The 23,127-nt window shown below is 53.5% G+C and overlaps 1 protein-coding gene across 1 annotated transcript in view; it reads right to left on the minus strand.

Annotated features, from left to right (window-relative positions):
• Positions 1 to 21,807, minus strand: part of PTGS1 (prostaglandin-endoperoxide synthase 1) — a gene marked incomplete at both ends in the record, with an annotated part of 43,050 nt that extends 21,243 nt beyond the window's left edge. The window contains 12 exons of the mRNA XM_080708898.1: positions 2,737 to 2,933; positions 3,239 to 3,272; positions 3,713 to 3,773; positions 3,860 to 3,998; positions 6,246 to 6,324; positions 6,708 to 6,862; positions 7,912 to 7,965; positions 12,122 to 12,396; positions 19,625 to 19,645; positions 19,890 to 19,959; positions 21,350 to 21,404; positions 21,786 to 21,807. Of these exons, the coding sequence (XP_080565024.1) occupies positions 2,737 to 2,933; positions 3,239 to 3,272; positions 3,713 to 3,773; positions 3,860 to 3,998; positions 6,246 to 6,324; positions 6,708 to 6,862; positions 7,912 to 7,965; positions 12,122 to 12,396; positions 19,625 to 19,645; positions 19,890 to 19,959; positions 21,350 to 21,404; positions 21,786 to 21,807 (1,162 nt within the window). The remainder of the gene's footprint in view (positions 1 to 2,736; positions 2,934 to 3,238; positions 3,273 to 3,712; positions 3,774 to 3,859; positions 3,999 to 6,245; positions 6,325 to 6,707; positions 6,863 to 7,911; positions 7,966 to 12,121; positions 12,397 to 19,624; positions 19,646 to 19,889; positions 19,960 to 21,349; positions 21,405 to 21,785) is intronic.
• Between the last annotated feature and the right edge of the window lie 1,320 nt (positions 21,808 to 23,127).

The following is a 23,127-nucleotide window of genomic DNA, read 5'->3' on the forward strand; positions in this document are numbered from 1 at the left end:
CAGAACCACCAGGCCAGGCCCAGATGGCTGGAGGAGCCGGGAGGAAGCCCCCTCTGGCCCACAGCCCCAGCTGCAGCTGGAGATAGAGGCAGCAGAGGGATAGAGGCAGCTGGCCCCACCCCACCGCGGGCTTGGCTGGCCTCTGGTTGTTCTGCCTGGCACAAGGCTCTGGTCCCAGGTCATGACCTATCCCTATCTAGGAAGAAGGCACCCAGCCAAATCCAGGGTCAGGGGATAAACAGTCTCACCTCCAAGCTGACTCCATCTCCTCCCCACCTGCTCTCTTGAGGAGCCTCTGGCTCCCCTCCAGGGCAAAGCACAGCTCTTGGCTTCCTGGGGCAGATGTCCACGTGGCGGTGGGCCTCAGTTTACTCTCAAGGTTGGAAGTACAAAGGCAGCCCGAGCCTGGGCCCCACACCCCATCTTTATGACATGCATTCCTTCCTCCTAGGCTTCTGGACAAAACATCCATCCATCCTTCTCTTGCTCCCAGGGACCCTCAACCCCAGTCCAAGCTCCTCGCCCTGGTATCCAGCACCGGCCTCGCACCCTGCCAACCCCCTGGCTGCTCAGACCTTTGCGCCTCACCCACAAGCCACTGCTTTCCACCAGAAAAGCCTTCATGGTCCTTCCTGGAAAGTCTTCCTGTTTCCCCCACACCACCTCCTTCAAGGTCCAGTCCAGCGTCACCACCTCTAGACGCCTCCCCAGTTCCTCACAGAGCAGCAGCTGCTCCTCCCTAGCTCTGAAAGCCCTGTGCTTCCCTTGCCCACGGCCCCAGCCCCTTGGATGACAGCCTGTAGACATCTGTCCCCACCATCGGACTGTGAGCTGAGGACCTGATCGCAGGAGGACCAATCTGTGTCTCCTGTGCCCAAAGACTGGCATGGAGCAAGACCCTGGGGGTGAAAAAACAATACCATTTAGACACTTAGGATAGAAAAGCAAGCAGAAGATGTGGAAGAGCGATAAAGTTGGCCCCGTGGTGCACCGTGCAGCCTGAACCTGGAAGGGAGAGGGCACCAATCCCAGCCAGCTGGCAGGGGATGGACTGGAGCCCTGTGCACCCCTGGCACAGCCTCACCGCCAAGCCAGACCAGTCTCCTCCCGCACGAGAGTGGCACAAGCACCAAAGAAAGCCAGGCCTGTGTGCCCAGGGGCCTGGATGGGGCCTCAGAGGAAGCGCAGACTGACAGAACAGGCAGCTGAGCCAGGCACAGTGGCACACACCTGTCATCCCAATACTAGGGAGGCTGGGACCGGAGGATCACAGGTACGATGCCAGCCTTAACTTAGCAAGAAACTCAGCACCTTAGCAAGACCATTTCAAACGAGAAAAGAAAAAGGGCTGGGGGTGTAGCTCAGAGGTAGAATGCCGCTGGGTTCACACAGTCAGCCACAGCTGTGTGATCAGCTCACCGTGGGGTCACACATGGGCTCACGGCCTCTGGGCCTTGAGGTGCCCTTCTGCATAATGGGTCTAACTCTCTCCCGGTACAGCTGTTGTGAGCACTGTAGAGGCAGAATCCCACAGCCAACCTTTGTAAACTGCAAAGTACGGGGAAGAGGGAGGAGTCTGCCTCCCTCTTCCGCAAAGGAACCGGGTTTCTACCGAACTCCAAACCTTTCCCAAAGCATCCTCCATCCTTTCCTTGGCTTCCCCCAAGCCACCTACTCAGCCTCTCCCCTGGAGGCCTGGTCCCACTCACAGCCCACATCCCAAGCTGCTCCTCCCAACACCAGGTCCCAGACTCCCTCTCTCCTCTGCACCCCTTCCTTGACCCCACTTTACCTGTGGGAAAAGGGGACTCAGGGATGGGTCAGCAAGGTTGGAGGGGTATGTGTATACACACACACACACACACACACACACACACACACACACACACACACACTGTGGGAGGAACCAGGCTGGCTGAGGAGTGAATTCCTTCACCGTGCCTTCTAGTGGGAGGGAGGGAAGGCCTGTCCAACTGCACTTTCCCCAGGTGCTGGGGTGTTGCAACCCCAAGGCGCTCAGGCCAGTCGCAGAGGGGCGCCTCCCGTGGCCTTTGCAAAGACCTGAGTTCAACCCTGCGCCCACCAGGTACTTCGTGAGCTTGTGGGTGTCTGCACCTACTAAGCCTTGGTTTCCTCGTCCGCTCCATGGAGATCGCAGAGGCCAGGATTAAAAACCCTCAGAAAAGCAGCCTGGCTCTGTATGTGAATGCCCCCTCCCAGCTTCCCACAGCGGTTTCCCCAGGAAGGACTTCTCCCTTCGCTGCTACGGCTGAGAAAACAGGATACTAGAGCTGGGAATTAGAAAAGTTAGAGGCTACAGAAAGAGAACTCGTGGCCAGCCGTGGCCAGCCGACTTTCCCCTAGGAGCTTCCTGAGAAGGAGGCCCCCCGCAGGAAGCAGGGGGCTGCGGAGGCCTGGCTGCTGGGAGAGCTGGGAGCCCAGGACTGGTACTCGGCTGCAGAGGGGCTGCCTCTGCTCCCCCTGCTGGCGCGAGACCCCAGTCGGCCACCACCCTGCTCCAGAACACCCTGGTGGCCCCAAGCCAAAGCCACCCCGCTGGGGGAGGGGGGTCCTCAGAGATCCCACACCCCATCAGCAGACTCAGCCCCCTCCCCTCTCCCAGGCACTGAGCGGGAAAAGGGGAAACTGAGCCCCCCGCTGGAGGGGAGAAGAGGGCGCTGGACGAGGCCAGGGGCGCAGGCTCCCGGCTCCCACTGGGCACTGAGGGGCGCCTACCGGGTGCGGGCGCCCCGGGGTCCGCGGGCAGGACCAGGGGCGGCGGCAGCAGCAACAGCAGGAGCAGCGCAAACCGGAGCGAGAGATTCCTCCCTGCAGAAGAGAGAGGTGAGGGGCTGAGCCTGGCATTCAAGGCTCCGCTGGGAGGCCACCAGGGGCCGGGGTCGGACTCACGGCGCATGGCGCTGTGCACGGGGCTGCGGGGTGCGCGATGGCCGGCGGCTCCCGGGGCTGACACTGCCCCAGCTCCGGCCGGCCCGCCCCCTCCCCACCCCGCCGGCTCCTCCCTGCTCGCCGCCCCTTCACTTCCTCCGCTCCCGCCCGGCCCAGGCATTTTACTAATTATCCAAGGAGTCTCACTAAGGCCGTTCTTTCAAAGGACACCCGAAGCACTTGACCTTTTAAAGTCCATCGGTGCCAGACGCGCGTCCACTTGGGAGATAGGAAACGGAGGCTCACAGAGTCTGTGCAAGACCGAGGACGCCAGGGCTGGGGGGCTGACCTGGGGCTGGGAGCCCCCAGCCTGAACCGCACACCTGCCACCCAGAGAAGGGGCAGTCAGCCCGCCCCCACCCCGCACCTGCTTTCATTACCCCTCAGAGAGACCCGAGAGAGGACTTCTGCCGAGCTGGCCTCTCAGGCATTCTCTCCTCTGCCACAAGGGAACCGCGGGGATTCAAAGCCAGGACACCTGAGTTCAGATCCAGACTTCACAGCCTACCAGCTCCCTCACCTTGGACACGGCGCTTGGCCCCTCTGCGCCTGGGTATTTTCATATATCGAACAGGCACAACATCAAAAACCATCTCAGAACAGTTTCTGGGGACAGCCAGGCTACGGGGCAATACACACGAATCTCACCTGCAGGAGCCGCTCAGTTATCCCCCACCCACCACACACACACACACACACACACACACACACACACACACCCCAAAGATCTCCAGGCCAGGTCTACTGCTCCAGCTGGACTCACATCCACCTGCCAACTTGCAGGCTCCCAGCATCTGGCTCTTTTTCACAACTGGGGAAACAGCCTAGAGGGGGTAAGAGACAAGGCTAAGGTCACACAGACTCCTGCTCCCCACAGCCACAGGTTTCCTCTTCGATTCTCCCAGCACACCTGGCCCCCCATGAGCCAAGATCTTGTGCCGGCTCCCAGGCACCTTTGGGTGCGGGTGGGAATCACGCCAGGTTGGAGTGCTGGTCCTCCCTGCCCTCCAGAGCTGTTCCCATGCTCCACTGGGATGGAAGCCAGCTGCCTGGGGGAGCGGGGAGGGGGACTGAGCAAGCCACGACAGACCCGGGGAGGGACTGGGGCCCTGGGGAGCTGGGGCCAGCTTCAGCCTCCCCACCACCCAGATCCTGCTAACTTCCCAGACAGGGCAAGGAGATGTGAGTCATGTGTTACCAGCAAAAGGGATGGAGTCAAGGTGGAGATTGGGAGGCCTAGCTGCCCAGAGGAGAAAGGGCATCTGGTGATGAAGACAGGATAGGAGCAGGGTGCGAGGCCATCCTTCACTCCCAGGCCGTCTGTCCTGGGGCCCTGCGCCCAGCCAGTGACCTCACCCACCTGCACCCCAGACAACAAATGCTTGTGTGGCCCGGGCACTGGGGGAAGAGACTTCGCCCGCTCTGGGATCAGGAGAACTGAGTTCAAGTCTCGCTTCTCCTGTGCTGCGACCTCCGACAGGCCCTGTGACCAACATTGCAGATCTCGAGCTGGAGGCAGTGAAAGATGGAGGCCGGAGGCCCAGAGAGCAGACTCAGGGTCAGCGTAGTCCCCCAGGGAGGGAGCCTAACCAGGAGTGTGGATGGGGTGGAGGAGAAGGTAGCTGAGGGAAACGGTGGCCCAAGTGCCAGGCCCCGCTGCCCGTTGGCACCGGAGCTTGGGGAGACAGCTGTGAGGGCCCCTCCATCTCTGGCTTGGTGCTGGAGGCCCAGGGAAGCCCGCTGGGCCAGGTGGAGTCTGGACTGGATCCACCTCCGGGGACACATCCAACACGTAGCTGGATACACAGGGGAGAGATCCAGGCTAGCCCTGGGACGGGGCCCACCGCACAGGGTCGCCTTTCCTGCCCCCCTGCTCGGGAGCCTATAGCCTGATCGCGCAGGGAGATTTGCTAATCCTTCACTCTGTTCCAGTGGCCCCGGAAAGCCTCCTCTGACCTGCCTCCTCCTCTTTCCTTCCTCTGGGCGGCTCCTGTGCCCGCCCTGGTCATAGCAGGGCTGCTTACGCTGTCCCCTCTGCTCCTTACTGGACTGTGAGTGTCTTGGTGGCTCTAGTATCCTGAAGGCCAAGCACAGGGTCTGCAGTTAGAAGGCGTCCAGCATGTTGGTTGCCTGGATGAAGAAGCAGATGAGCGCCCGCATGCATCGTTGAATGCAAGAAAAATATAGACCCTCTATGAGAGAGGCGCCAGGGCCAGGCTCATCCGTGACGGCCAACCCGTCTGCTGTGACGACCCCCAAAAGTGTCAGTGCCTGCCTCAGTTTCCCCAGTTGGGCTCATCGGCTAGCACCCCCGAAGTCCACCGCAGGGCCAAGGCAGCAAGGACCTCCCACCCAGATCCCACTGGTGATGGGGGGGACAAGGTTTCTCTCTCTGCCGCCCCCTCCCCCTGCTGTGCTCCAGACACTTGCCCTCCTGCTCACCCTAGCTGGAGCCCAGGAGGGGAGGTCTCACCCCTGCTGGGCCCCACCCACTGTTTGGAAATCCAGAGCTGACTCTTACCTGAATCACCCAGAGACCCAGCCCCACCCAGCCCCACCTCTGCAGTCAGGCAGCAGAGCTCCTCAATCTCGCTTCAAATCCCAGCCCTGAGTCCCCATGCCAGACCCAACCAAGTGGCCTTTATGGGCCTCAGTTTCCCCATCTTTAAAATGAGGTCAACTCCATTCTTGAAAGAGTGGTGGTGAGGACAGTTCTGAGATGACCTATGTGAGCACCCCCAGCCTCTGGTGGGAGCTCAGTGGGGGTGCTGAACCCCCCTTCCACAGAGTCTGCTTCCTCCTCTTCACCTGCTCAGTGCCAGGCCAGCACTGAACATCAGAGGTAAAATCAATAACGGTTCATGTCGAGACAGGCCCGGCAGCGCACACCTCTGATCCCACTGCTTGGGAGGCTGAGACAGGAGGATTGCAGGTTGGAGGCCAGCCTTAGCAGCTTAGCAAGATACTCACTCAGCAACCCAGTGAGACCCTGTTTCAAAACAACAACAACAAAATTTAAACAGGGCTGAGTGTGTAGTTGCACTATTATATATAACTATATCATATGCACTATTATATATAACTTTCTCAACAGCCCCATAAAGTCAGTATTGTCACCTCCACTTACAGAAGAAAAAACTGAGGCCCAGAGCTGTGGTTTGCCCAAAGCTGCAGTAAGAACGAAACAGACCTCCCTGTTGGTGGGCCGAGGCAAGGGTGGGGAGAAGTCCAATACATCAACATAGTTCAGTTGAGAAGCTACGAACCACAAGGTCAAAAATGTCTGAAACCCTCACATCAGCTCCAGGAGGAAGGTATCGCGATCTCCACTGTACAGCAGGGAAAACGGGCTCAGAGGTTCCCCCAGATCATGTACTGAGGACAGAGAGGCCTATGGCCACTGCCGGGGCACTTTTTAAGCAGCAGCAGACAGGATGCCAAGGGCTTTGGGGTTGTCATCTTCCTCGTAACTCATAACAGCCCCGAGAAGTAGCTTTTCTTCTTGTCCCTTTGTCTGTAAACAGGAAAGCTGACCGGCTACTTGGGGCTGTAGGTGGCAGCGCTGGGCGTTGAAAGCCCATGTGTTTGATTTCACCATTACAAGTTTAACTCCCGGCTACACCCTATCGCTAGCTCTCCAGGATCCCCAAGCTTTAAAACAAACACCCAGATCCTGGTGGGGATGGGCCAAGAAAAAAGATAAACAAGCCAGAGGTTGGTAAGTGGAGAGTCCCCAGGCTCATCTGGGGACTTTCCACTGCGGGGTCCCCGGTGCCGCAGTCCTCTCTGCCAGGCGGCTGGCGCCATCTTATTGACACAGGATGGCTGCACGGTCACGCCAGTGGCATGCGCCCCGTACCCATCCCCACCCCAACCTCGGACATCAGCTCCCGAGATCAGGGGGCCCAGCCGCCTGTGACGGAAAGAGTAACCAAGGGATGAGAGTTACCCAAGAGGTGGCTGGGGTTGTAAAATGCCAGTTCCTTCCTCCCTTCCTCCACCGTAGTTGAAGGAAGAGGAGCCGTTTTCACAGCCCTCCTTCAGCGCGTGAAACACCCTCTTCACTCTGCTCAAACTTCAATAGTTCCCACTGCCCCAGATCTTAGCCTTGACTTCGAGCACAGAAAGAGTGGACCCAGAGGCTCTGATTTCTTGTAACAGGCCCTTCTAAAATCACTGTGTGACCTTCAGCAAGTTCCTCTCCCTCCTGGGCCTCAGTTTCCCTACTTATTAAAGAAGTCTATTGAATCAGACATGAAAGTGAGTGGCGGGGGTTTTGGAGTCAGGCGAGACCTCGGAGGCCAGTTTCAGTATCCTCGCTTGGAGCAAGTCACCTGTCATCTCAGAGCCTCCGTGTCCTCATCTGAAAATCCCTCATCCCCCCATCTATTTCCAGAGACATGTAGAGGAAGCGCTCACTGAGCCCGGTTCCTAGCCCTGAGAAGACACTTGGGAAATGATCGTGACTGTTGGAATAAGTATACTTCATAATCACATAATCAATCCAATTCTTTCTCCGTGGTCCTAGATGCAAGAAAAGAATGCTCTAGACGCCCAGAAAGAATTAAGAGCGGACAGTCTCGGGCAAGTGTTTGCTTAGTGTGCAAAGACTGAATTAGATTGCACCTAGCAAAAGCCCCCAAATAGCCAGGTTTGTGGTGGCGCATGCCTGTAATCCCAGTAGCTGGGCGGCTGAGGCAGGAGGGGCTGCGGCTTCTGAGGCGCCGCTTCTCCGGAGAATTCAGGAACAAACTTCGAGGAGCGCGCAGCTTTGCCCCATCGCAGCCCAGAGGAGGGCCGGTCTGCCCCACACAGGCGGCAGGATGAGGCTTGGAGCACGGCAGGACAGCTTTCCGTTGTCCTCCGGCTGGGACTAGTTACATAAGAAGCAGCCGATGCAGGACTGCCTCTGCCTTTGCAAACCTGCACCCCCAAACTGGGAATTAACAGGGCAGGACTCACACTTCGTACAACTCTTCAGCTCTCAGGCAACCAGAGAAGTCTGATTTCTGGAGCCTTTCATAGAGAAATGGGCCGACTCACCCTGCATGTCGAACGCGTGTCTTGCCTTCATGCCTCATTAATAACTGGCCATTTAGCCGCATGCAGCTTGGAAAGACACTCTCTTCATCTTCTCTATCGGTCTACATGGAAACCTTTGGGGGGGGGTCTGGGGATAGAACCCAGGGGCCTTCTACCTCCAGGTTACACCCCCTCCCAGACCTATTTTATTTTCATTTGGAAACCAGGTCTCATTTCTGAGAACCTCACTAAATTGCCAAAGCTGTCTTTGACCCTGCAACCCTCCTGTCTCAGCTTCCCAAGTACCAGGATTGCACCAGCACACCTGGCTTCATGGCAACCTTTTGATGCAGGTGTTATCACCTATAAATATATAGCCCCTGAATAAATCAATCAGGGTGATTTCCAATACCTAACCTAATTCCAACTGATCCTGGCAAAATAAAAGGGAATATAATCTCTTCAGCTGAAAATCTGGGGATATGGCTGCATCCAAAGTACGCCCTCCCTCCCTCCTTTCCTCCCTCCCTCCCTTGTCAGCTTTACCCTCCCCTCCCTCCGGCAGGTGCTCTCAAAGAGACATTACTGATAACTCAGCATCTTGGGTTTACACTGCTCCCGTGCCCCAATTCCATAAAGAAAAGAGAACACCTCTTTCTGAAATGCAAATCAAATCTACCCTGAGATTTCACCTTACCCCAACTAGAATGGCAACCATTTAAAACATAAATAACAACAAATGCTGGCGAGGATGTGGAAAAGTGGGAACTCTAAAACATTGTTGGTAGGATTGCAAATTAGTACAACCACTTTGGAAAACAGTGTGGAGAATCCTTAAAAGAATGGGAACAAATCTACCATTTGATCCAGCAATACCACTTCTGGGTATCTACCCAAAAGAAAAGAAACCAAACTACCAAACTAATGCATGTGTATCTATGTTCATAGCTGCACAATTCACAATTGCCAAACTATGGAACCAGCCAAGGTGTCCATCAACAGATGAATGGATTACAAAACTGTGGGATATGTACACAATGGAATTTTACTCTACCATAAAGAAAACACAATTGCAGTATTTACAGGGAAATGGATGGAACTGGAGAACATTATGCTAAGTGAGATTAGTCAGTCACAAAATGTTGGAAATCGGATGCTTTCCCTAATATGTGAAAGCTAAGGAGAAATGGGTCATAGAGGAATTCCAGGTTAAAAAGGAGATCCCATAGAGGAGTAAATAAGGCAACCTAACTGTGGGGATGGGAGGGGGGAGAAGGAAGCTCTTTAAAGCACACGAGGTTAGAGGTACTTATTCATATCGTAGTCAACTACTAAGCCAAGCATGGGAGGGAGGGATGGGGAGGGAGTGGGGTGGGGACTGGCTGGGGGCTGGCTGGGTGATGTGTGCATTTATGTCTACACAAGATTTTTACCCCATTAATATGTATAAATACAATTCACCAATAATGAAAAAAAAAATTTTTTTAAAGAGAACACCTCTTTCTGGCAGCCCCAAGAAAAGCTCCTGGAACACTTTTTCTTTTTTTTCTTTTTTCTTTTTTTTTTTTTTTTTGCAATACTGGGGATGGAACCCAGGGGCATTCTACCTCCAAGCTACACCCCCAGCCTTATTTTTTTATTCTTTCTTTTAAAACAGGGTCTCACTAATTTGCAGAGGGCCGCACTAAGTAGCTGAGGCTGGCTGTGAACCGCGATCCCCCAGTCTCAGCCTCCCAAGTACTGGGATTACAAGTGTGCGCCACCACGCCCGGCTTCATGGAACATTTCTGATCAGTTTAGCTCTCATGCTCGCCCTTGAACCAACTGCCATGACTAAGAAGATAGATTCTGACTGGCTGGTCCTAGACCACTCACCCACACTGAGAATGGGAGCAGTATGTACCTGGGTACAGTATTAAAGGAGGAAGGAAGCGTCAGGTCATGGCAACACACATCTGTAATCCTAGTACTTGGGAGGCTGAGACAGGAGGAACACAGTTTCAAAGCCAGCCTCAGCAACTTAGTGAAACTCTATTTCAAAATAAAGAATAGAGCCAGGCGTGGTGGCGCGCGCTTGTAATCCCCGCGCTTGGGAGGAGGATCGCACAGGTTCGAAGCCAGCCATGCGTGCTGGCTTAGGAGACCCTGTTTCCAAATAAAAATGTAAAAATAGGTCTGGGAGTGTAGCCCGGAGGTAAAAGGGCTTCCAGGAACCCCGGTACCACCGAAAGAAAGAAAGAAAGAAAGAAAGAAAGAAAGAAAGAAAGAAAGAAAGAAAGAAAGTCTAACTCAGAGGTAGAATGCCCCTGGATTAAATTCCCAGTACTACAAAGAGAAAAATTAAGGAAGAACGAGAAGAAGAGAGAAGGGAAGGGAAGAGAAAAGATAAAAAGGGAGCCATGCCAAGGAGACAGGGAGGATGGAAGCCCACCCACTGTCTATTCACTCCACTGGACAGACAGGGAGCCGAAGCTCCAGTCTCAGGTGTTGACTCTGGGTCTTGGGCCTGGAGGGAGAGGAGACAGAGGGCGTGGGTGGGAGCGCTCCTGCAGCGCAGAGCCCAGCCTGTTTCAGCCTCCCTGGCATTTTCATCTCCAAGGATGCTTGCCGCAAAGGCCATGTTTCTGTGTACTTCTTGCCCTTTGTATGGGCAGGAAACAATGTTTGTGGTTGCTGAGCAACCGAGGCACGCCACAGGCTGCTGGACACTGCAGGCCTATCATGCCTGCAACCAGGGTTCTCCGAGGTGAGAGTGGAGGCTCAGAGAGGTGGAGAGGCTCGCTCAAGTCACACAGCCCCAAGGCAGGGCCGGGACTCAGCCTGGGTCTGGAAGGAGCCCAAAGCCTGTGCTCTATTCCCCCGAGGTTTCTCAGAGGGGTGCTAGTGACTTGTGAAGGACTATCCTGCAAAGGGCAGAAATTCCAGCTGGCCAGGAGCAGGCTTGATCATAGCAATAACCAAAACTTCCTCCCCTGTGTATCCAACTTCCACCCGCAAGACGCCTCTGCCCCCTGAGCCAGTCTTGTTCCTTTCTGTGGGCCCAATACCTGCGCCAAGAACGCACTTATGAGAGTTTGTTGAGTGACTGAAGAAAATGCTCCGGAGCCAAATGGGACTCTTTTTTACAAATCCGAACTCTACCGCCTACTAGCTACAGGGCATTGGCCGAGTCACTTGGTTCTTCTGGGCCTCAGTTTCCACATTTGTAAAATGAAAGCAACGCCAGTAACTTCCTCATGGGCTTGGTATAAGAACTGAACGAGGTGATCCCTGAAAACACTCAGGCTAAGTTTAGTAAGGACTGTTTGTTTAAAAAGTGAGCGGATGGATGGATGGATGGATGGATGATGGATGGCTATCATTTATACATATGCAAGTGTGTTTGCAAACCCTAAGCTCCCCATCATGCCTTTGTATTTGCTCATTGGCTCCTCTCTGTTGCCCTGTAAAAGAACAGGCTCATCCTATGGATGAGAAACTCAGACATCGTGAGGTGGGTCTGCCCAGCAAGGGTCTCCTGCAGCTCTGGAATTTCACCCAGTCTTTTCTGTATTTTCCATTCTCTGCAAATATACACTTTAAAAAAAAAAGCCAAGAATGAATGAGTGCATGAAAGACCACAGGGGGCCACCAACCTGTCAGATCCCCTGGACAAGGAGGAGCCATCCTGACCGCGGCGTGGTGGGGAGGAGCGGGCTCCCCTCCCTCTCTCCAACCAGGGCCCCTCTGGGGGGGGGGCTGCCAGTGGGATGTGGATACGTGTGAGCTCCTGGCCCCAGGGAAGGACGCCAGGACCACAGGACCACAAGAAAGAACTGGGTGGTAAATAGGTCTGTCAGCTGCCTGCCCACAGCCACCCACTGCTGAGGAGAGGTACAAACCCCAAAACCTTAACCCCTCCTTTAGGGCCTCTCTGAACGGGAACTGGGTGCCTCTTTGGGGCACTTGGCACGCAGCACACAGGAGTGACCTCACTGCTCTGAGTCCTGTCTCTCCTACCCCACCCTTCCTATAAACTCCCAACATGGCATCCTGGCCAACCTCCAGAGCCTCCCGTGGACAGCTCTTCTCTCTCAAGGAGCTCTCAGGCAATGGAACAGAAGACAATGGGTAAGGGAGGAGCCCTGGGAATCCTCTTGCAAGAACTCACCTGCCCAGATCCCTGGGAGGATCCCAGTTCCCAAATGCTGGAGGTCCAGTGGCCAGCACCCAGCCCTGCCTCCGGCCAGCTGTGTTGCAGGCTCCATGATTAGGCGGCATTAACGCGGTATCTCCGGGCTCCTGCTTCCCTCCTCTCTCTTCTTCCACCGCGCTGTGGCTCACCTTGCCTCTGTCAGTCTCCTCTGCGGCTCGCTCTCCTTCTCCAACCCCTCCTTCCCCCTGGTTCTTCACTCCTCCCCACCTCCTCTGATCTTCTGTCATCCCCTGGCGTAAAGACACACCAGCCTGGGCTTACGGCACACCAGCTGCGGACCTTGGCATCACTGCCTGAACTCCGTGCACCAGAGTCTCTACTACAAGGCCGAAGTGTTTTGTGAGGATTTGGTACAACGAAGGGTGTGGAAACCCTTAGCATTTCTTTCCCCTAAGGCTGCCACCAAGAAATGGGTTAAGAGACTGAGAACTTCTGACCTTTGCTCTCCCCATTCAGCTGCTTATTAAATATCTTCCTGCCAGGAATTCACCCAAATTGAAGTCCTTTTCTGGAGGAGTGGAGAGTCTATGGGATCTCGATTTGCAACTGGAGCAGGGCTTGGCCTGGAAAGCATTTAAGCATGACCTCTAACGTGTGTTCAGACTTGAACATGCGAACTAGCCAGGTGTGGTGGCACACACACATGTAATCCCAGTTCTTGGGAGACCGAGACAGGAGGATCTCAGATTCAAGGCCAGCCACGGCAACTTAGTGAGACCCACCAAAACTTAGCCAGAAGCTGTTTCAAAATAAGAAATAGGGCTGGGGATGTAGCTCAAAGGTAGAACTTCCCTAATTTCACCCACAGAGCCATAAAATAATTTAAATTTTTAAAATTACACACAGATCTGGGCATGGTGGCCCATGCTTGTAATTCCAGTACTTGGGAGGCTGAGACAGGAGGATCGTAGGTTTGTGGCCAGCCTCAGCTAATTAATGTAATTTAGTGAGTTCCTATTTCAAAATAAAGAACAAAAAAATAGGGCTAGGGGTATAGCTTGGTGATAGAAGTCCCCTGGGTTCAGTCCCCATTACCACACAAAATAAAATACACACAAACACACATGTGTGAGTACATATATATGCTATAAGATTCAGATTTCTTTCTCCCTAGATACAAATCACAATTGTGAGCCTTCATTCCCAGTGGGACCCTAAAATACATGGTTTATGTGGCAAACCATCTCAGATTCACAGATTTGCTTAGAAATCAGCTGTGGACCTCTCCCCTCCCCAGGTGTCTCCTTGCTGGTCTCCACCTTTTTGAGATGTAGTTCTTCTGGGTCTGGGCTCCTTTTTATACCTGTCTGCTGAGAGCCTTTTAACTTTCTTATCCAGATTTACCCAATCTAATTCAATTCAACCCAATCTATCTCAACTCTCCTAAATTCAACTCAACCCAACCCAGCTCAAATTTTTCCACTGAATCTACCTAAACCCTCCCTGACCCATCTCAGCCAAACTCTGCTCTACCCAACCCAACCCAACCCATCCCCAGGCAGCCCAACTCAGTTTAACTAAACTAGATTCAACTCAGCTCAAACCAACTCAACCCAGCTCCAATCAACTAAATCCAAACCCAACTCCATTCATTCAACCATACCAACCTTAATTTAGCCCAAATTGTCCCAACCTGATACGACAGGACTCTACACCTCTTCCCAAAACAAACTGACCGCCCTCAACCCAACTCAACAGAATTCAACACAACCAAACCCAGCCTGCCCAGCTCCGTTCTTCTCCCTTGAATCTCCGCCTTCTTCCAACACTAGATCCTCTCACAGGCCTCCCTGCTACCAGATTTCCCATCTGCCCTACATGGCGGACAAGGGTTCCGCTCCCAGTCCTGACCTCCTCCTACACGGGTGATGCGCCATGTTCGTTCTTGATGGTACTGTTTACCACAACCCTTCGGTGAGGCCTCCAGGCCTGGGAGGGCTCTCACCTCAGCATATGTGTCCCCAGGCATGTGAGAGGCCCGCAGGAGTACAAACGGGGGGGGGGGGGCTAGGAAAGGGCTGGACATCAAAGGCTGATGGAGAGAAGAGGAACCACCTCGCCTGCACACCTGGTGGCACCCATGGGGAGCAGAAACCTCTGCCACCTGGAGCCAGTGTCCTGTCTTTCCTCAGCTGCCTCGACCCCATGCACTTGAGCATGTGCCCTTTCTCCCTCCCTCCCTCCCTCCCTCCCTCCTCGGCTTCTGTCTGTATGCAGCCCTGTATCTTCATCTCGGTCTTGGACTCTCTTCCTCTTTCTGTATATCTCTATCGCTTTCTCTTTCACACTGACTCTTCCCTCTCTTGGTCTCTGTCTCTATTTCTGTAAAAACCATGTTCCAAACTTCAGCTGGGGAGTTGTTGCTCCCGAACAGAGACCTCCATTCCTCCATTTACCCCCTCCCTTCCTCTGCCAAGGGAACAGCAGGCCCCAGGCTGTCCAAGAACCTCACAGGCCTCCTGAGCCTGGACTGAAACTACTGTCCAGCAGGAACCAGCTTCGCTCAGGCTAGAGCAGGAAGCCAATCATCTTCCTTCCTCCCTTCCTTCCTTCCTCTTTTTCTTCCTTCCTTCTTCTCTTTCTTCATTCTTGGTACTGACAATTGGACCCAGGGCATTCTGCCTCCAAGTTACATCCCAGCTCCTTTTATCCTTTGTTTTGAAACAGGGTCTCACTCAGTTGATGAGGCTATTGAACCTTCAATCCCACATATTGGGATTCCTTCACCCGACAAATTTTCTCATTTTCTGGGTGAGGAAACACCCCCGAGACTGGAAGGAGCTTTGCCCAAGGTCATCTGGAGTTTTTGAATGGAAACACAGCCCTGAGTCTGGAGACCCAGGCTCGGAACCCAGAGGAGGAAGTTTCATGTCAGCTGGCTGGGAGGTGGGTAGGAGTGCCGTGCCCGAGGCCATCCCTGTGCCAGGCAGCCTCATCCAGCCCTGCCTGTCAGGGTGGGCCCGAGGCCATCCCTGTGCCAGGCAGCCTCATCCAGCCCTGCCTGTCAGGGTGGCACCCCCTCCTGGCTCTGTGCTTCTCATAGTAAAACGCATCCTCTAGGAGGCTGGGGAGGGAGGAGGGAGGAGGCAGGAGGCATCCTGGGTGGTCCTGAGGTGACTAGAATCCACCACTGAGTTCACCCCCTCCCCGGGGTTGGAACCTAGTGCATGCAGTTCTGACAGGGCAGAGGGTCACCCTCCTAGGCCCCCACATGCAGCAGAAGCAGGTGTTTCACCTCCAGCACTGGCCCTGCCTGCCCATGAGGGACAACATTGGAGTTTAAACAGACTCAACCCAGAAGCCAGGCAGGGACCCCCAGCCTCAGGCTCCTGCCCAGGCCAGCACTGCCCACAGAACCATCCTTACTCCTCCCCCCAGGCAGTCAGACGTCAGCAGGAACCAGCATCCCCAGGGGTTGGAAAGAGCCCTCCCAGACCCAGGAGGAGTAAGGACCAGCTCTGGCGCCTGCACTCAGCCTCGCTGGCCTTCCTCTAACCCTCTCTGGTCGGCTGTGGAGATGCCTCCCTCAGCAGCGCAGAGTTCCTGGGCAGTCGCCGGCCAGGCTTTCCTCAGAATTCGAGGATGTCTAAAAATAGAAAAGGAGAAGAGAAGACTGTGGTTTGTGTGGTGGGCAGAGGAGAAGCTGGGATGGGTCAGGGAGGAACTGGGCCCTAGGCCCACTGACCAAGGCCACCAGGACCATCCCACCCTGACGTCTGGTTCCCTCTCCAACATTCACTGAGACCCCCGCAAGCTTCTGACTCTGCAGAAGGCGCCTCAAGTCACTGGGCCCACACCTCCACACAACAGATCACGAAAATAATGCCCAGAGAGGGAAGGAGCTTGCCCAGGGACACAGCAGAGAAGGAGCTGGAATCCAGGACTCTGGTCCCCAGATCTGATCCTTCCCCAGTAGGCCCTCAGGACAGAGGTGGTTTGGGACTATCTTGGTCAACATTCTCTGGACTATAATCCACATGACTGACCACACAACTTAGAGGAAGGAAGATGTATTTGCTCACGGTGTTTTTGTGGAGATTTCAGGTTCAGTCCATGTGAGGCCAGGTCTGCAGCTCTTAGAGCACTGGGGCAGGAAGCAGAGAGAGGAAAAGTGCAACTCTGTCCTCACATCATGGAGGCCATAAGCAAGAGAGAGCAAGCAATGATTCCAAGACAAAAGCACAGTCCCTGAGGCCACACCCCAGGGACCCACTTCCTCCAGCCACTGCCTCGGTTACTGACCACGAGACCCATTAGATTGGATTCATCCACTGGTGGAGTTAACAACCCATGACTTACTTGCATCAACTCTGAACATTAGCATAGGGGTACTGGGGATTGAACCCAGGGACATTCTACCTCCGAACCACACCTCCAGCCTTAATTCTTTTATTCTTTATTTTTGAAACAGGTTCTCACTAAGTTGTAGAGGGCCTCACTAAGTAGCTGAGGTTGACCAGGAACCTGTGATCCCAAGTACTAGGATTATAAGTGTGCACCACCATGTCCAGCTATTCTGAATATTAAACACGAGCTCTTCAGGGGACATTCTGTCTAACCATAACAGGGATGCTGATGTCCACCCCATCTGTCTATTTCAGGTTCCCCACTTGGCCCTTGAAGTCCCCATATCTGAGAACCCGGGTTCAGTCTAAGAGGGAACCTGATCCTCACTTGCTCCCGGAAGCCTTGAGAAGGCCAAGCCCTCCTGCCCTCCTCCCCTGCTCCTCCACTGACCTCTGCCCCTGGGGCTCTTCCTTCCCCTTTTCCCAACCTGGACCCAGCAGAGATGGGGGTAGGCAGGGAGAGGGGATCTCGGCCCCATGACCCCATGCTCAGCTGTATCTGGGCCTGAATATGCATCACCTCCCTGTCCCTGTCTCTGTCCCTGTCCCTATGGAAGACACAGAAAGCCAGAGCTCATTTTTCTCTCTTCCCACCAGATAGCATCCATTCCTGGAAGGTTCTGGTTATACAAAAATGAAGTCTGCTTCCCAGGCGCTCCACTCGCCCTGCTGCTGCCGCTGAGACACACAGCTCAGGTCACTTCCTCTGCCCAGCAGCCCCACAGAGACCGGCTGGCAGCGGCCACATCCCGTCTCACATGGCCGTGAGAGGCTCTGAGTTCAAGTTCCTCCAGAGACTCCCACTGCACCTCATGCCTTAGCCCTTACTAACTGTGTGTCCGTCCAAGACACGAGAGCATAATGATACATGCCTGGCTTTCAAAGGAGAGAAGAGATAGCATGAGAAGCTCTGGCACACAGCATGACATTTAGTCAATGATAATAAAAAAGTTGTCGTAGTGGCTCGTGCTTGTAATCCCAGCATTCAGGAGGCTGAGACCGTAGGATTGCGGTTTGTGGACAGACTCAGCTACTTAGTGATGCTCTTTGCAACTCAGTGAGACCCTGTTTCAAAAAAATAATAAATAAAAAATAATAATAATAGTAATAATAATGTTTATATTGTCATGGGGTAGAGGAAATTCCCTAGTTCTCACCAAGGTTCCTCCCTGGACCAATACTATCTTCAGGTCCTTTCTGTGAGTCTAATCTAGTTTATTTAAGTTCTCTCCTCTAGTGGGAAACTCAAAATTTAACTTCATTACTAGCTCTTTAGTGCTTAGTTTATGCTGGGCACTGGGGATGGGGAAGAACAGCACAGGTGTCCCTTGGCCCCAAGGTACTCACACTCAGAAGATATAGGCACTGCCCACAGACCAGGCCATGACTATGGGAGGAACTCTGGAGGTAGAGGCACACGCAGCCCACCTAACTCAGTCTCAAGGATCCCTTCAGAGGAGTGTTCTTTCCAGAGAGAAGAGCGTGCGCGAAGGCCCAGAGGTGAGGAAGACAGTGAGAAGCAGAGTCCAACTAGTGCATGGTAACAGCTAGTACACCGGCAGCACTCCGGGCAAGCCGTGTTCTAGTGTCCAAACTTTTGAATTCAGTCTGGCACACAAAGAATGTCTGGCTTTCCCCTGAGCTTCTGGCCATTTGAGTGTCATGCCTCATAGGAGAGACTTTGTTCTCCTGGGAACCTTGGGTCACATGAGACGGTATAATGAATGTGATTAGGATGGGCTGGCCAAACCTACACAGTCTTAGGGTGGGACTTGCCATGTCTGAAAGACCAAAAATGTAATGTGTGGACTCTTTGGATCACATCATATCAGTCAACCTGAAGGCAGGGATTAGCAACATGGACAAACACCCAGCCAATCAACCAATCAACCAACTAGCGAGCCAACCAACCAACCAGCCAGCCAGCCAATCAGCCAACTAGCCAGCCAGCCAGCCAATCAGCCAACTAGCCAGCTAGCCATCCAACCAGCTAACTGACCTACTAGCCAGCCAGCTAGTCATTCAGCCAACCAAACAACCTGCCAGCCAGCCAGCCAGCTAACCAGCCAGCCAGCCAACCAGACAGATAATCAGCTAGCCAGCCAACCAACCAACCAGCCAGCCAGCCCAATAAGCCAGCTTGCCAGCCAACCAACCAACCAACCAACCAACCAGATGTCAGCTAACCAGACAACCAACCAACCAGCCAACCAGACACCCAGGCAACTAACAATGCCTATACAGTGAACATTGAACATGGAGGCCTACACTGGCTTCCCTACTTGACAAGAGCTCAGACATATTGTCACATCAATGCTGGGAAAAGGACCTCGGAAAATGTGATTTGTAAGGAACCATCCAACTCTGCACAACTCTTCCTTTGACCATTTTTTTTTAAAGAAACTGGGGATTGAACCCAGGGGATTGAACCTCTAAGTGACACCTCCAGCCCTATTTTATTCTTTTTTTTTTTTTTTTTTTTAGCAGTACTGGGGTTGGAACCCAGGGGCTTTGTCCCTCCAAGCTATGCCACAGCCCTATTTTTTATTCTTTATTTTGAAACAGAGTCTCACTGAGTTGCAAAGGGCCTCACTAAGTAGCTGAGGCTGTCTGCAAATTCGGATCCTCCTGTCTCAGCCTCCCAAGTACTGGGATTATAAGCGCGTGCCACCACGCCCAGCTTCTTATTCTTCAGTTTGAAACAGGGTTTTACCAAGTTCCTATATACAGCTTGCCTCAAGTCTGTGATCCTCTTGTCTCAGCCTCCCAATTACTGAGATTACAGGCATGTGCCACTGTTCCAAACTCCTTTGACCAGTCTTACTATGTATCCTCCCTGTAATAAATTGCAACTGGGAAGATAATGACCTTTGGCACAAACTTCCAGTTGGGTATCAGAACTAAGGGTAGCTTTGTGTGGATCCAGTGCCCTCGAGACTTAATGCAACTTCTTCCATGATGTTTTGTTTAACACTCACAGTAACCTCCTGAAGTAGTCAATAAGTCAATATTTCATTAGAAATTGGGGACTTGAGTTATGCAACTTGAACAAGATCACACAGTTATCAAATAACACAGGTGAGGTCAGAAAGCTCGGAGCCGGAGTCCACACCTTAACCACTGTGCGGCCCAGCTAGGGCAGACGGAAGGGTAAATTCAGGGCAAAAGGGACTAAAAACAGCCAAGGATAAAACCTATGCTTCTAGATTAGACAATTATGGTACTAAGTCCTACAACTGTGGAAGACAGATGAAAAATCAGATTTGAGGTGGGTCATACCACCATTAACAGTCCCAGAGTCCCACAGGAGTCCATGCCCCCAAACAGGGGCACTCCCTCCCCAGGTCACAGTGACCCTTGTCTGGACCATCAATTACCAGGACAGTGCTGCTGTCTGACCACCAGGTGGCAGCATAGGCCACCTTTTTCCAAAGAGATTCTGGCAGTCTACAGGCAAATCTGTCCAGAGAGCTGGGAAAATGTACCCGCCTCAGCCTGAGTCCTGGTCTAGCTCCTGCCTGCCACCTAGCAGCAGCAGGAGCCTGCCCCTTCCTGGGGCTCCAGTTTGGGAGTTTAATTTCTCCCTTAGTTTTTTCCACTCCTGGTAACCATGGACTTACTTGAAACATTTTTAGAGGCAACATCTTTTTAATTTTTTTTTTTTTTAACAAGCAAAATCCTCAGAACCACATTCCCAATTCTACCTTGTGCATAAAACAGAGACCAGGTTGTTGCTGGTCTGCTCTGGTTGGAGTAGAGGCTGTTACCCTGCCATCAAGGCCATGACTCCCCACCTCTCCAGACCTGTCTCCCACTCTAAACCTCACCCCCATTCCCCCACCTGCCATCTGAGCCCATCCTGAACTTTCCTGTGGGCATGCCCTTCCTCTCCCCCTCCTGATTTCTCCCTAACATCAGGTCTCCTGTGACCTCCAGGAAGCCTTGTGCAGTGGGAGCCTCTGGCATCCAGAATCCCTCCCTCCCTCCCCACCCCCCTGCTGGATACTTCATTCCCAGCACCAAAGCCAGCTGGGGCCAACAGTGCCTCCCTCCTCCCTGATCCATCCTGATCCTGTGTGTCTGGGGATTGGGGTGCATGGATGGTTCCCCCAGAGCAGAACATGTGCGGCTGGAGCACATGCAGGGCCCAGGGTAAATATTAAAAATTTCAGTCTGGGCGTGGTGGCACAGACCTGTAATCCCTATACTTGAGAAGCTGAGACAGGAGGATTGCAGGATCAGATCTGAGACCAGTCTCAGCAACATCGTGACTCTCAGCAACGTAGAGAGATTCTGTTTCAAAGCAAAAAAAATAAAAAGGGCTGGGGGTGTAGCTCAAAGGTAGAATGCCCTGGGCTCAATCCCTATTACCACACACACACACACAAAAAAAAAAAAATCTAAGGTAATAACAGTAATACATTGAACCAATATCACACCCAGGAAGCTGCCCTTGAAGTTTGCATAGTACACAAGACATCTGAAACCCAGCCAACCTGTGTCAGGGAGGCTGTGGTCACGATAACAATGACCTGGTCACTTTTTGCTGGTCTAGCCGGGCTGCAGCCTCCCAGAGAATGGGACTCTTCCCAAGTCACACAAAGATGCTTGGCCAGCAGGCGCCCTACCCAAGCCCCTGAGACGTCATGGCCCCGCTGTGGGCACTGTGCTTCCAGACTGCTTAGCCCATGAGGAGAGGGAGTGAAACCTCCACACGAGAAACTGGAGACCAGGGACCAGCACAAAGGCTGGTGCAGAATGGAATAAACGAGCATGTGGCCGCTGGAGGCCAGGCCACTGCGGATCGACGGTGCTGAAAGAGACCGAAAACAATCACCCAATTGCAGCTTTCAAACCATGTTCTTCAAAGTGCAGGGACTTGCACGGGTGTCCTGGGGACAGCAGGAAAAGGCCAGGCACTCAGGGATGGGCCCTTCCCGCCACTCTCCCTTTATCTGTCTCCTATCCTGGCCTGCAGGATTCTGCTGGCTTAGGAAAGACGAGTGACTTCACACGGCAGAGACTGGGAAGAGGAGGGCAGAGGAGAGGGGTCGGAGGTCAGCCTGGAGCTCCCAGCCCAGGGCCAGAGGCAATAAAATGCAGGCAGAAGAGTAAGCGCTGGGATTTAGTATTTTACACCAAAAAAACGGGAGATCAGGGGACAGACCAGAGGCTGGAAATGGGCAAAGAGAGTCAAGGTCAAGCTCGGAGGCCAAAGGTGGGGGGTTCATTCATCGCTATGCTCCAGCATTTAGTGAGCACTTACTGAATACCAGGCACAGCTCCAGGCCCCATGCTGATCCAGACCCTTGCCCTCATGGGGCTCAGATTCTCACGACAGAGAGAGGAAACAAACATTATTATAAGAAAATAAATGAACCTGCCAGCGAGAGATAAGTGACAAAGAAAACGGGCTGAGTGGAAGAGACTGCCCGTAGGTGGGCCAGTTCGTATAGGGTGGTCAGGGAGGGCCTCCCAGAGGAGGTGACATTTGAGCTAAGCTCGGAATGAGCCAGGGCCAGCTGCAGGCAGGGCCGGGCAGGCAGAGCTGTGGCCTGAGAGTCGGCGCGGCCGCTCTGGACGGAGATGGCGGCGGCTGGGCAGGAAGTCTGGCCCCCTGTAACCGTATCCCCAGGAAGGAGGAAGCCAGGAAGGGCTTTCAGCAGTTATTCATCAAGGCGAGGCAGGAGCCCCAGAGCCTCCTCCAGGCCCACCACCTTCAGCGCCGGGGGAGGAGAGAGCGGGCTGCTCGCTGGCCCTGAATTCTCTTCCAGACTATAAATGCTTCCAGGTTCCTGGGGAGCATTCCGCGGGTCACAGCCGCATCTGATCTCAATTACCCCCGGTGTAGGGTTCCCGGGCCGGGCGGCAGGGCGGCAGGGGTGGGGGGAGGCCCTTTCTCCATAATCAGAATCTCCTGGTGCAGCGGGTGAAGGCACCTCGGGACAGGTCTCCACAGTGTCAGGATTCAGGAAGAAGGTTCTCCCCAGAAAGACAGGTCAGACTGTGGGTGGAGGCAAGGGCCTCTGCTTGACACCATTTTACTGTGTGACCTAGCACCACTCCCTTGACCTCTCTGGGCCCTGGGGAAATCCTGAAGATCCAAGCTTTTCCTTCTAATGAAGCAAGAGTCCAGGAAGGTAAAGCTTGGGGCTGGGGGCTGGGCTAAAATGAAGAGTAATTACCACTCTGCCAACCCTGACCTCACTTTTTTTTGCCTTTTTTTCCCCCCCCTTGGTACTGGGGATTGAACCCAGGGGCATTCTACCTCTGAGCTACAATCCCAGCCTTTCTCATTTAGTTTAGTTTTGTTTTATTCTGAAACAGGGTCTTGCTAGGTTGCTGAGAGTGTCACTAAATTGCTGAAGCTGGGCTTGAACCGACAATCCTCCTGTCTTGAGTACGAGGTTTATAGGTGTGTACCAGCGTGCCTGGCTTTTTTCTGCCTTTATTAGACCTTAAATACATCCCTGCCCCCAAATTACAGAGTCAGCCTTATGGGAATTCTCATCTCCTCTGCCTGCTGGAGAGAGAGCTTTACCTCTCTGGGCCTCTGGCTTACGTCCTCCTCCAGAAGGCGGTGAGGAGCTCATCAGTAACAAGGGTAGGCACTTC

The sequence above is a fragment of the Muscardinus avellanarius genome, assembly GCF_963383645.1.
Source record: "Muscardinus avellanarius genome assembly, chromosome: 13".
Taxonomy (NCBI): Eukaryota; Metazoa; Chordata; class Mammalia; order Rodentia; family Gliridae; genus Muscardinus; species Muscardinus avellanarius.